Below are 13,979 nucleotides of genomic sequence, written 5' to 3'. Positions count from 1 at the left end.
GTTCATTTGGGGTTTTATTTTTTGATATATTTTGGATAAAGATATGACAGTGACGCCTCTTAAATCTACTTATGTTGTTTGTTTATTCTTTTTCATAAACAGATCTCATTGCGCAGATTTGAGACATACTTCAAAATAGTATTAGCAGTCGACAAAATAAAAAATGTTGTGTTATCAATTACAGCTGCAATTTTTCAAGGACCATGTATGGTACTGTTAGCCGGAACGTTAGCTAACTTTGACACACTTAAAGTGGAAGTCAACCTTGACCTCACTAGTCTAAAAATGACATTTTTATTAATATTACATTTGTGGAATATGAGATATGCGGCAAAATCCAGCCATTTTTATCCATCAGGTAGCGGCCATTTTGCCACCTGCTGTCAACTGAAGATGACATCACAGTTGCTCAGGGCTCAGGCAGCGACCAGTCACAGCTCACCTGTTTTCTGAAGCTGAGCCGTGGTTGGTTGTTACCTGAAACATGAGCAACATTGATGTCATCTTCAGTCGGCAGCAATTTGCAAATTGGCCGCTTCCTGAGATGGATAAAAACGGCTGGATTTTGCTGCTTAACTAATATTTCACTAAAACATAGAACATATAATTTTCAAAAAAACAAAAATTTTTACTCATTCACTCCCAGCCATTTTCACTGAAGCAACCCCCTTCGCCCCCTGCTGTTTAACTGGATTTTGACAGCTTTTGCAAGGCCCACAGAATATTGTGTTCGATTGTTATAAAAACATGGAACCTACCAAAAGAAACATTAGAGTCTATAAGTATATTTGTATCTGTTTCCGTTTTTCAGCAATTAGCATTAGAATATAGTATATATATAATATATAATTGTGGGGAAATCAGCTTGTTTTCAACATGTCCCTGGTTGATCTCTTATACTCTGCTGCCACCTGCTGGCCATTTTTGTAAAAACTACAATTTCTTCAACCGTTCTATGCAGTTGATAAATAAATAATACGTTTTGGGGAGTGAAGGACAAAGTATTAAAAAACGTAATTATACTTTTTTGGGGTTTGAATGAGTTAAGTTGGGTAATCTCCTCTCAGTAATAATTGATATTTCAACAGCAATATTATTCTAATAAGATGCTGTTCACCATTATCAAACCAAGACTTCATTAAGTGCAACCTCAAGTGCGCTTTCATAATGTGGCGTACAGTTTATGTACAAGTCCGTTTTGCTCTTTTATTGAAGTCAATTTGAAACTTTTCAGCTATTGACCGAAAGCAATCATCTCAGCCAGTCTACTTGGACGACGGCGGCATACTGGTACAAATTGCTCATGATAAGTCAAGTTGCAGGCTAATGCATAATAGATGAGCGAGAGTTGATTAATATAGCATGCGCGCACACGTCTCATTTCATTAAGATTCGTGTTTATCTAAATTCACTGCCGTGTCAGGCCCGCTTCTGCATTGAGGTTTGAAGTCTCTATAGATATGAAAGTTTAACACTCCCAATGATTTTCCTTTTTCCATTACTGCAAATACAGTATGTCTTGTTTAAAATTCCTGCTGCTGTGTGATCGTTCAGCGCTCCGAGGAAACTTAGCAATTACTTTTTGGGAGTCCCTTCCATTTTTCGTTCTTATTAGACACGTGAATGCTTTGCAAACAGCAGTTAGACGGCAGTGAACGGACAAATGTTTCACAAAGAAGTTATGAATTCTAAAAACATTATTGAGGTAAGTTTACACAAAAACACATTGTTATATATAATATTTTCTCACTCAAGTGCCGTTTTAGTACCATATTTACTGTACTGTATTATTTTTCTATTAAACCACAAACATGGTGGCAGCAGAGTATAAGAGAGCAACCAGGGCCATGTTGCAAAAAGGCTTTTTCTCCAGTGTTTTAAACAGATATGCGAATAATAGCTAAACTTAGCTATATTCTTGCGCTAATTGCTGCAAAACAGAAACCGATAGAAATTTACTTTTTTTTCCTGTTGAAAGAAGAGACTCTAACGCTATATAAATAAAGATGACCTCACTTGACTCAACTTAATCGTTACATATTTTTATAGCAGTAGAACACAATATTCTTTGGACTTGCAAAACCAGACAAAATCCAGTAAAACAGCCGGGAGCGAAGGGGGTTGCTTCAGTGAAAATGGCTGGGAGTGAACGAGCAAATTGTGTGCAATATTAAATATACACCATAGTAAAGTAAAAATAAAAAGTAACACATTTCTTACCTAGCGTTGCATTTCAGCTGAGTTAAATGAAAAAGCAGACGAGTCGAGCCATTGATGCCAAAAGTCAAGCATGCAAATTTGTCATCTGAAGGTGCTTTTCTATTGGCTGCTGCTAGATGATGTCACTTGTGTGTGACACACTTTCAAACGTCGTTATTCAGGTTAATATTGAAATAAATATTCTTAGAATCACATTTAAAATCTTCCCCAAAGGGTCATGTATTAATTACCAAAGACTAAAACGAAGGACATTTTGGTTCTAATTATAGTTTTGTAAACATAGATTGTAATTTTAGTTATTCATTTTTAAAAAGCATTTTCGTTTTTATTTAATTTTGTTTACGAAAATGTTTTTTGAATTTTAGTTATTTCGTTAGTTTTCGTTAACTAAAATAACCCTGTCTTGCAGAAAGCATACACACATTTCTCTTCCTCATTCCACAGGCCCCTCCCCCCCCGGCCTCACTCATCCAATCACCAACCAAGGATGCCTTCATGGCCTCACAGACAGACAGAGCTTATAAAACTCTTGCAACAATCAATGTAACCCAACTTCTCCTCCTGTATTTTGATTTATTTGCATGCAATTATGTACTCTAGAGCTTTGTACAGGGAGGTTTTAGTTGGTGGAAGCATTATCATAAAAAAAATAATAGTATTTGTGAGGTGAAACAATGAATCAAGACAAGGTGTCTAATAGAGTAGAGACCACTTTGAGGAAATATGGCATGCACGGTTATGTAATACAGCTGCTGCTCATTTAGCCTTCCTATATAGCACCCTTGAATTACGTCACTAATGAGACATGCATGCTAGAAGCAAACAAATGGGATGCTTTATTGATTCCTGGTTGGCTGGACAGTAAATGAAGCCAGAGTGAAATCTCGACTTGATGTCATACGTTTCCATATGCAAGTGCTTGTGTTTAGCACATAAATTGTTTTTCACACATTCATTTCGCACCGCCGACTTGTAACGATGCAGTTGCCTTATTAGCACTCGTCTCCTGTGTGGACTGCGCCGCTCCACTGGGACTCGCTTCGTTCACATCTGCCTGCTGTGTGTGTGAGAGCGCACACTCCCACCGCCCTTGTTTAGCTTTGCCGCCATTAAATATATCTCAAATTCAGCGCCGCGCCTCTTGCACATTTACTCACTCTAGTAGAGTGGAGTAGATACATAATTTGCACATTTAAAAAAAAAAAATGAGGAGTCATTTTCTCCCGCTCGCTAAATGAAATTCGTGGGATCATTCGTTGTTGTTTTTAAACATATAAAACACGCACCCACTCTCTTTTATTGCTTCATTTCATCTAGTTTAAAGTAGGGAAATAATAATTTGATATTTTCTCTTTGCTCCCCTCTTGGGTTGCGCCAGTTTTTGAATATTTCATCATAAAGCACAGTTAACAGCGTTGAAGTGGAGTTCACGTTCAAAATATTTCACTATCGCGCAGTCGGTTCTGGAGGATTAACTTTTGAATGGAGGCCCTGAGAAGTCTATTAGACTCAGCGTCTCGTCGAGGTGACATATTTAGACGCCACGTGTCGTGTTTGACAGCGGGCAAATCCCAAATGTTGGTGGCATTTACTGCTCTGACGCTTGCTGAATCTTAATCCTTAGGGGGAAAGAAAACGGCTGCACTACAGGTGCCGGAGTTAATCTGATCCACTCAAGGAATTTGTCAGTTTACCTTTTAACACTGGCACATTGTCTAGAAGATGGATGGATGGAGGGATGGAGAGCCGTTGATAGAGTTTGGCCAATTCGGTTTCAGTAGGGTAACAAGATGGCGTCCATATGTCATGTGACCAGCAGTTGACCAATCACAGCAATATGGACGCCATCTTGTTACCCTGCTGAGTTGGCCAAACTCTCTCTATCAACCGCTCTGGATGGATGGATGGATGGATGGATGGCAAAACTTCTGTCCAACTGTTGTCACAAGAACATCAAGTTGCATGAAGATGGTCTTTTAGAGCCTTTATCTTGAATGTGCTAGTCCATAAATTTCTTTCTAACTCATTTGCTCCCAAAAACGTATAAAAACATTCTATTTTAAATACAGCATTGCCATGGTCCCCAAAAACGTATTTATGCGTTTTTTAAATGTTATTTTATGTTAGAGCATACAGAAAGCTTTGTTGCAGCCTCTGATCTGAAGAGAACACTTAAAAGCAATGGTATTTATTACCCAAAAAACGGCCAGCAGCTGGCAGCAGAGTATAAGAGATCAGGCAGGGCCATGTTGCAAAAAGTTCTTTTCCCCAGTGTTTTGAACAGGTTTGTGAATAATGATGAAACTTAGCTATATTCTAATGCTAATATACTTTTTTTCCTAATGAAAGAAGATACTTTAATCTTTGTTTTGGTAGGTTCCATGTTTTTATAGCAATAGAACACAGTATTCTGTGGGTTTTGCAAAAATCTGTCAAAATCCTGTAAAACAGTGAAAATGGCTGGGAGTGAATGAGCTAATCTCTCTCTCCTTCACTTCTTTTAGTCCGTTGGGGGTGGCGTGACTCAGTGGTAGAGTGGTCGTCTCCCAACCTAGAGGTTGTGGGTTCAATCCCATCCAATTGTGACCACGTCAAAGTGTCCTTGAGCAAGATACTGAACCCCCGTTTGCTCCCTGTACTGCGTCATCAGTAGGTGAATGAGTAGCCAAACGTAAAGCGCTTTGAGGGCCTTGTGAGGGGGCAAAACGCGATATAAATGAAGTACCATTCACCATGTTTACCGTCATCCATTCGGCCTCTGTACCAAAACGGGCGTAACTCGGCCACTCATTTCCCTGAATCGGGCACCCACACTAAGCTTTCTTTGCGTTTATGACTCAGTCTTCCTTTGTTTGTCATTGAGTAAGCATCACCCTGTGTGCTCATATGAAGCATTGTTTTATTGTTTTGTGCGTCTATTCAGCAAAAAAGCTAAAAAGGCTACCGAGTGCAAGAAACACAATCAAATTCTAGAAAGAACGCGAAACTGGCGCGTACATGACCAATCATTTCCATTCTCATTGGATTTACATTATTTCTAATGGGAAATACTGCTTCAGTTTCGTATGCTTTGGTTTTCATCAGGCTTTTTCAAACAGATACATCACAAAAAACGTGGCTCTGCTGTAATCTAGAAACATTTATAGTATCTGAGAAAAAAACAAATGGCCAAATCAAAACATACTCAGTCGTATTTTCTAATCAACCAAAATAGTCAGCTTGTTTCTTTGGAATCACATCACTTAATATTTGTCATTTTGATTATTTTTTTCAACCTTAAAAAAAAAACATACCGGTAATCATGCAAGCACACTTTATTTTTCACACTTTGTTCTCTCACCTCGCAGCAAGCTCATCAAACAGCTTGATTGCTTTTAATAGGCACGTTGACAAATGTTTTCTTTTCCACGCAGACGCGGCCTGCTTGTTATTTATCGCAACGGCATCACATTGTTTGCAATCCTTTCTTAGTATCGACGCGGCCAGGTCATTTCTGCTTTTCCTTATTTTCACACTCATTCTTATCTCACGTTCTTTTTTTTTTCCCCTCGTCTGCCTCTCTCTATCACTGTATCACTTCCTCTCTGGCACCTTTCTCCAAGCCTGATAAGAAGCCAAAGAGTCACGCTCTTGTCCGGCAATGGATGTTTTTCCTTGACAACGCTGGCTAGCATCTACACAATTGCCTCCGTTCCAAGACCAAAAACACATTATGATGGATTATAAGATATAAATAGGTCGTCTTGAAGATGTCTGCCCCGAAGCAACGCTCGAACCATGTTTGCGGCGCCATCCATGTTTTGGACTTTTTTTTTGCAGACGCACGCAGTGGACTGGAAGTTATTGAGCTCATTGTAAGCACAACGCAACATACGCATCTTGCATATTCCTACAAAATGTACAGAAATGGAGCGTATACATCTCGGCTCTACTTCTACTCATGGAATGTTGTTGAAGCATTGTCTGTAAGTGACTGAAGACGCTATATATATATATTGTTTGAACTATAGGGTAGTTATTGTTTACCTTAAATGTAATTGCTAGCACGCTAATGCTAATCGCGTTTAGCATATGCTAATTTTGTTGGTGTTTTATAAGGCTCGTGCACAGGAGATAATAAATAATTAGTAGTTGTGTGCACTCAATTCAATTAATGTAGATATAATGACGTATGTGTGGACTAAATGGTGGTTAGTGTTTGTTTTACCTTAACTGGCAATCACTAGCGCACTCATGCTAATCGCGATCGCTAAGCATTTAGCATAGGCTATTTTTCTTGGTGTTTCATAATGCTCATGCACAGAATATAAAAAAAATAATTAGTAGTTATATACACTCAATTCAATTCATTTAGATATAATGAGGTATGTAAGATTCAAATGATGGTTAGTGTTTGTTTACCTTCACTGTTAAATCACTAGCGTGCTAACCGCTTAGCATAGGCTAATTGTGTTGGTTTTGATCATGCATATGTACAGAAGATAATTAATGATGAGTAGTTTTATCCATTTATTTTCAACAAAGGAAGAAAGGAAGAGAGAAAGAGAAAGAAAGAGAAAAAGAAAGAAAGAAAATCAATTTCGTTAGTGCGGGTGGGGGAATATTCATATCATAATCGATAGGATAATCGATTTTAAAAAGATGCAACGGTGACAGCCCTAATATAATAACATAAGTAGTCTTTTTTAATCCTAAATTTAAGACAAGTCGCAGTCTTAAAATGCATATTGTTTTTTATCCCCTGTGAAAACTGACCAATATTACTGCATCTTACAGAGGATCTGTACATTTACAGTGTATATATAGTCTATACAGTCTTTATATAGTTTCTCTACTGAATAAATTGAAGCATTTGCATTCTGCCCAATTAATTTTTTTCTTTGGTTGCACATGCATACACATTGCATTAAACCGGTCCTGGTCAAGGAAGCGTTGCCTTTTTTTTCCCCCCCGTTGGTGGCTTTTCATCCTACAAAAGAAATACAAAAAGTGTAGAAGTCTCTATTGTATGGCAGAACAATGACTCAGAATGCAGCCAGCTACAATTAAAGTTGTTTTCCATTGTACACTCCATCTGTCTTCTCGACCGCTTTGTGTTCAGCGGCGGCGCTACGTTACGCACTAATTACAGATTTTTCTAGCGTCTACTTAGCGGTAATGACTGTCATCAAGTCCCCATACTCGAGCAATGCTTTGAAATCCAATGCGAGGGTGCTCTCATACGCTCTCATGACTGTTTTGCATCTTGTCTGTTAACCAAATCGACATCCTTCATTCGCCGTTCCTCATTTTTCAATTGACCTCCCCAGGTGTGTGAGCAAACCAGTAGTTAGCCGTTTCAACCACGTGACTTTTGCATTAATGGCCCACGGCGGCCATCTGCCTACTGTTGGCTCTTAGGGCCAATGGGCCTGAAATTGACTTAATTTCCCCAACTGTCCACCGGGGAAGCTTTGAGGCCATAACCCCGGAGAGCAGAAGCAAACGCTCTTAATTGTCATGCACACTAAGACGTATCGAGGCGGTGCCACTGAAGAGGCTCGCACAGTAGGATTCGCTCCCACATGGTTCCTTGACACGATTCCTGATAGAGGTTACATGCATGTTTGCCATTCAGCCAGGCATCCTCCCTCAGTTCCATGTATTGACGACATTCATGTCGGTTAGTTCCTCTGCAGTGGAGCAAAGCGCTTGACTCCCCTCGGTGGGTAGTAGGTAATGTCTGATCGGTGCTGGATTTCACTTTCCTATTCTTTTCTTTGATCCTTCCTCGGGTCTCCTGACAACCTCACGACTCTAGCTAGATATAGGTGAACGGTATGAGATTTTTAATAGGTTTTAGGTGAACTAATGAGTACACACTCACACGCACGCACACATGCACACACACACACACACACACACATACTCACCCACATACAAAATAAAAATAAAAATAAAATAAAAAATGTGACGAAAAAAAAAAAAAGGACAAATCGGTAAAAAAACCGAATGAACAAAACGGAGCTCTTAACTCTTTGACTGCCAAAAATGTTAAATAACGTTTAGTAAAATCCTATGGAGGAGTGCCAAAGACGTTAAAAGACGTTTTTTTTTCAAAACAGAGGTGAAACTAACCATTTTCTATTGTTGATTACTGAAAAACGGAATAAGGTAGAAACAAACTTTTTTTTCTGATGAAAGATGAGAGTCCAATCTTTCATTTGGTAGTATGTGTGTTTCCATAGTCCAAACACATAATTTTCTGTGGATCTTGAAAGATCAGCTTAAATCGGCTGGCACCCACGGCATCCCTTTTCTGAAAACGTCTGGCAGTCAAAGAGTTAAGGAGGGGAAAAAAAAATAAAAAATCCGAAGCCCCCAGTCACTGACACACCAAGCCGTCTATAGGAGTGCCCTGCTATCCGTCCGTCCGTCCGTCTTCAATTCCGCTTATCCGGGGTCGGGTCGCGGGGGCAGCAGCTTTAGCAGGGAAGCCCAGACTTCCCTCTCCCCAGCCACTTCACCCAGCTCCTCCGACGGGATCCCAAGGCGTTCCCAGGCCAGCCGAGAGACATAGTCTCTCCAGCGTGTCCTGGGTCGCCCCCGGGGGCCTCCCACCGGTAGGACATGCCCGGAACACCTCCCAAGGGAGGCGTCCAGGAGGCATCCGAACCAGATGCCTGAGCCACCTCAACTGGTTCCTCAACCCTGACCTGCTATATCACGGTTTATTATTTGGACCCCTCCACTTTCGCTCTAATTTTTTAAAATATTTTCCTTTGTCAAAGGGATAATTCAGCTGGGATAGCAACCCTGAAAAGGATCATCAGGAATAGCAAAATGATGGATGGATGCTTGTTATTGGACAGTGATGTTAGATAGATGAGAGTGTGTGTTTGAATTTATTGAAGCATTTATTTTTTATTGCGAATGATTCAGTGTGCTCTTTTTTGTGTGGGCTTATTATGTTAGTCGAATTGGATAATAGTCCCCAGTACATGTGGTCTCTCTAAGCTGCACTAAGATGCGCTCGGAGTTGTTTGGGGTTTTTGCGTGCTTGTGTGTTTATTCCTCTCTATCAATGCCACATCTGCTCATTCACATTCTCCCTTGTTAAATTCATGCCGCTGGCTTTTCTTCTTGGGCAGAGATCCAGGTGAAAGAAGCAAAAAAAAAAATTCTATTTTGCTCCGTAATGGCTTGTTGTGCTACAGACGACAAAAATTAGTACGAAGAAGTCTCCATTGTATTACGGAACAATGACTATGAATGCAACCATCGTCTACCCGAGTTGTTTTTCACTTTTATTTTGTACACTCCATCTGTCTTCTCAACCACTTAATTGGCCGTGGGGAATTAGTGTCACTTGGAGTGGAGAATTTCCGGGAATATAAGATGGGGAGTTTTGGAAACTTTACTTGTTAGAAAACAGAAGGTTTTGTAAAAATACGGAAACATTGAACATTTTGACATTTAAAAGTTTGGAGGAGGTCAAATGAAAGGGATACTTGACGCATTTTCAGCAGTAAGTTCGTATTTTTTCCAGAATGAATTTGATAACTTTTTTTTTTCACTTGCTGTCGACTGAAGATGACATCATCTGTGCTGAGGAAGTAGGTAAGGACCAATTATGGCTCACCTGTTTTTCTGGGTTTGGTCAGCAAACTGAGCCGTGATAGGCTACTTCCTCAGCACAGGTGATGTCATCTTCAGTAGACAGCAAGTGGAAAAAATAGTTTTTAAGGGTATTAATTGTTCATGAAAAAGTTATCACATCCATTCTGGACAAAATATTAACTTTTTACTGCTGAAAGTGGCTCAATGAGTCAAGTAGCCCTTTAAGGTCACCTTTTTAGGTTCCTGTTTTGTTCAAAAGCCCCATCTAAGTTAGAGATATACCGTTTTTTCTGGGCCGATACCAATGCCGATTATTAGTAGTCAAGGAGGCTGAGAACCGATATTTGAAGCCAATATTCATTTTCAGTAAAGGGGGTATTGCCATCAAATTTGTTTTTTAAATACAATTACCAAGCTTTGTTGTCTTAAAGCATTACTGCTTATTGAAGAATTTTTCAGACTTTTCAACATGTAGATTTTTTAAATCTTGGACAATATACTTCATTTTAAATTTGTAAAAAAAAAAAAAATGTCCAGGGAGCTCCCAAGGTTATCAGTGCGACTTATACAAGTAAATGCCATAGCTCTGTTTTTTCCCAATAAAAAAAAAAAAAAAGAATTCTTAAACTTTCACATTTCTTTGTTTTAATGTCGTACAAAAACAAAAGGTTCAGAGGGTTCCAAGGGTCAGCAGCATCTCTTATAAAGTGAGATTTTAAATAAATAGTTCCCTAAGATTAAACTGGTTTCAGCTTTACCTTCTTATTGGCCGTCAAATTTTGAAAAAAGGCTGATCCCGATATTCGTCTAAATGAAAAATATCGGCGCTGGTAATCGACCAGGCCAATTACCGGTTTATCCCTAATCTTAGTGACCAGTCCAGGGTGTACCTGGCCTCTAAAGTCAGCTGGTTAGCCTCCAGCTCATCCGTGTTCCTAATGAGTACCAGCGCCATCGAAAATGGCTGGTTGGATAAGAGGTCTTGAGTCCCAGTGGTCCTGAAGCCATCACCATTCAAAGTGTATTCAGCCTTGCTGATATGCAGCCTCTGATTGCAGCCTTAAGTGTACTAAAAGCATCCGCAAATACACTCTTCCTCTTGAAGTCCCCGTCACCAGCAAACCGTCCTCATCCTCCTCATGATGGCTAGAAACGTTTTTCGACAAACCCGTTGTTTGCACCGCTTTCTGCTTCTGTTGAACACACACACAGCTTTGGCTGTCGGTGATGAACAGCGGTGTGTGGTCACGGGGCGACGAGGGGGCAGTTTGGCTCTCGCAGCAATTTGCGGCCCCGTCAGCTGGACAGAGGGCGAGCAGAGGAGAGAGTGAAAGGTGCTCTCGAGCGGTGAAATGGACCGCGGCCACCCGGCTGAGCGCACGTGATGCGTTCAATGCGACGTGACTGCGGGCTTGCTATTATAGGGGACGTTATTTATACAAACGTTTGTGATTTCCCACAGTTTGAACTGCCAAGCGTCAGTTGTGCCCAGATAATCACACTTTGACACTGGGTGGAAGGAAGTTGGCTGTTAAGATTATCGCCGCATGTGAAACTAGTCCCTGTTCATTTCCAGTGGAGGGAATCATAATAAAAGACCGCAGAGAGATGGATAATTTTCCAAGAGTGTTCTGAGTGCAGGCTGCAGGGTCATGACAGCCTGCACTCAGCTCGCCTCTAAAAGGAGAGGATGGGATTGGAGATGCCATGACAACAACCTTCTAGCTGTCATGGTGCATACCGGTCCTCATGGGGAATTTAGCAGGACAAAAATAATGAGGATTTAAAAAAAATAAAATAAAAATCACTTTAGGTCAGTTTTGTCCTCAATGTGTTTTTACCCTTCTTTCCTTAATGTGGATGGATGGATGATTGGATGGATGGATGGATGGATGGATGGATATTAATCTACATTGCTAGCTAAATATTAAGTTAAATTGCTAGATAGCTACAAGCTGGGTGGACGGACGGACACAGACAGATCGATAATATCTATATCTATCTATCACAGATAGATAGATAGATAGATAGATAGATAGATAGATAGATAGATATTAAACTACATTGCTAGCTAAATATTAAGTTAAATTGCTAGATAGCTACAAGCTGGGTGGACGGACGGACACAGACAGATAGATAATATCTACTGTATATCTATCTATCATAGATAGATAGATAGATAGATAGATAGATAGATAGATAGATATTAAACTACATTGCTAGCTAAATATTAAGCTAAATCGTTAGGTAGCTACAAGATAGATAGACGGACGGACAGACTGCTAGCTAGCTGGATGTTAAACTACATTGCTAGCTAAATATTAAGTTAAATTGCTAGTTTAGGTACCTATAAGCTAGACAGACAGATGGATGGATGGATTGATGGATAGATTTCTAGCTAGCTGGATATTAAACTAGCTAGCATAGATTTCTAGCTAGCTAGATATTAAATTAAATTAAATCGCTAGGTAGCTATAAGCTAGATAGACGGACGGAGGACAGATGGATGGACAGATAGATAGATGGATGGATGGATAGATAGATAGATAGATAGATAGATAGATAGATTCCTTTGGTCCACATTTAGTGTGTTACACATCGTGTCACCAAGCTACACAGTGACCACTTGTCACCCTTTAAATAGGCCAACTGACTGATTGCAACTTTGAGGACACCTGTGATGCTAATTGGAGGACGGACACACCTTGGTAGAACATGTCCCTGTGGTCGTTATGTTCAATCTTTTCTAGGAGTGCCATCAATTTTGTCCATACCTCTTTCGTGAGTTTGGTTTTTAAAATAATTAAGTTGAACCACAATTTAAAAGTAATATCTGATTTTGATTGGTTGGTTTTTATTATATTTTTTATTATTACTTTTGTTGGATTCAAGTTATTTCTGTGGCAACTGTGTTGTTGTTTTTTTTTTATTAACAGAGGGTTACAAACAATTTTGTATGTAAATGACATGAGGGAAATGAAATGCGGAAACACTTTTTCAGAACCGTAAACATTGAGTCAACAATCATGTTGAATTGATGTTTGATGACTCATGTCCTGAGGCAAAATGGAGTGCACTACAAGGGTGATTTTTTTTTTATTTGAGTCTCAGAAAGTTTGCCGTCCGTGGCGCAACATCCAGTCAGCTATGTGAAGTTGAGCTACATCCTCGAGGCACAGTTTCTGCTCACTACGACATTGGCATGGAAACAGCAGTTCTGAGCAGTCACAGCTTTTTCCATCTCTAAAAACTATTAGCACAAAAAAATAGGAATTTTTGGTTTCCCCATAGTCAAATTATTTTGGAAAATATAGCCTTTTCATCGTGAAATATCGTCACGGACCAATGAAAAATGTGTACTTTTTTGGGGGGTTTGTTTTTCAGATTTGTAACATTTTCTCTCGCAATGACCTTTTTATTTATTGTTTATCTCTTCAGAGGGGATCCATAACATGACCATGGAGTCCAACTCCATATCGATGCCCATGTCAGACCCCAACGCCTGGGCCACCGCCATGAACAACCTGGGAATGCCTCCAATGGGCATCACCGGACAGCCTCTCATGCCAGGTACCACAACACATTTTAATTTATTATGTTTTTGTTTTTTAAGCTATTTTCTACTTGTGCTATTTGTTGGCATTTGTCAGTTAAATAAAATGGTGTCTTTCTTTCAAGTGGACAAAGCAATATTTAATGCAATAGCTTTGCCGGAGCTGCTCCGTTCCTCGTCATCCAAGTTGTAATTTTTTTTTTTTATTGAATTGTCCTTAAGGCTATTTTCCATTTAAGATAAAGCACCAAAGAGTATTTAAAAAGGGATTAGGAGGCTCAAAAGAAGAAAATACTGCCTTAAAAATGACTCAACTAGCCTGTCCTGTTTGTTGTGAGTTTTTGAACGTCTACATTTTTTTTTTTAACAGTCTTATAAAAAGTGCAGCTCTTCCTTGATTTGCTCTGGAGGTCAGAGCACTTTCATTTTCCATCGTAGTGAGTGGAGTGTGTTCATTTCCTGTGTGGCTGCATTGGTCCTGGTATGAATGTTAAACTGCCGAGTCAGCTAAAATGCTGTTACGATCCTACAATCAAACCGTCCAACGGCTGCGGGTTTTGCCTTAACATTTAAGGCAACAGTTTAAAATAAACATATTATGTTTGCA

The 13,979-nt window shown here is 39.6% G+C and overlaps 1 protein-coding gene across 11 annotated transcripts in view; it reads left to right on the top strand.

Annotated features, from left to right (window-relative positions):
* Window positions 1–13,979, top strand: part of enox2 (ecto-NOX disulfide-thiol exchanger 2) — a 313,782-nt gene that overhangs the window by 232,144 nt on the left and 67,659 nt on the right. For 8 of the 11 annotated variants that reach the window (XM_077577812.1, XM_077577810.1, XM_077577809.1 and 5 more), the window contains one exon: window positions 13,258–13,389. In XM_077577812.1, the coding sequence (XP_077433938.1) occupies window positions 13,258–13,389 (132 nt within the window). Of the gene's footprint in view, window positions 1–12,506; window positions 12,666–12,698; window positions 12,904–13,257; window positions 13,390–13,979 lie in introns of those variants that run through there. The other 3 variants (XM_077577819.1, XM_077577820.1, XM_077577816.1) reach the window with 3 other exon arrangements.

The sequence above is a fragment of the Vanacampus margaritifer genome, chromosome 10 (assembly GCF_051991255.1).
Source record: "Vanacampus margaritifer isolate UIUO_Vmar chromosome 10, RoL_Vmar_1.0, whole genome shotgun sequence".
Lineage (NCBI taxonomy): Eukaryota > Metazoa > Chordata > Actinopteri > Syngnathiformes > Syngnathidae > Vanacampus > Vanacampus margaritifer.
Note: the sequence above shows the minus strand (reverse complement) of the source record. Positions and strands in the feature narration are given on the sequence as shown.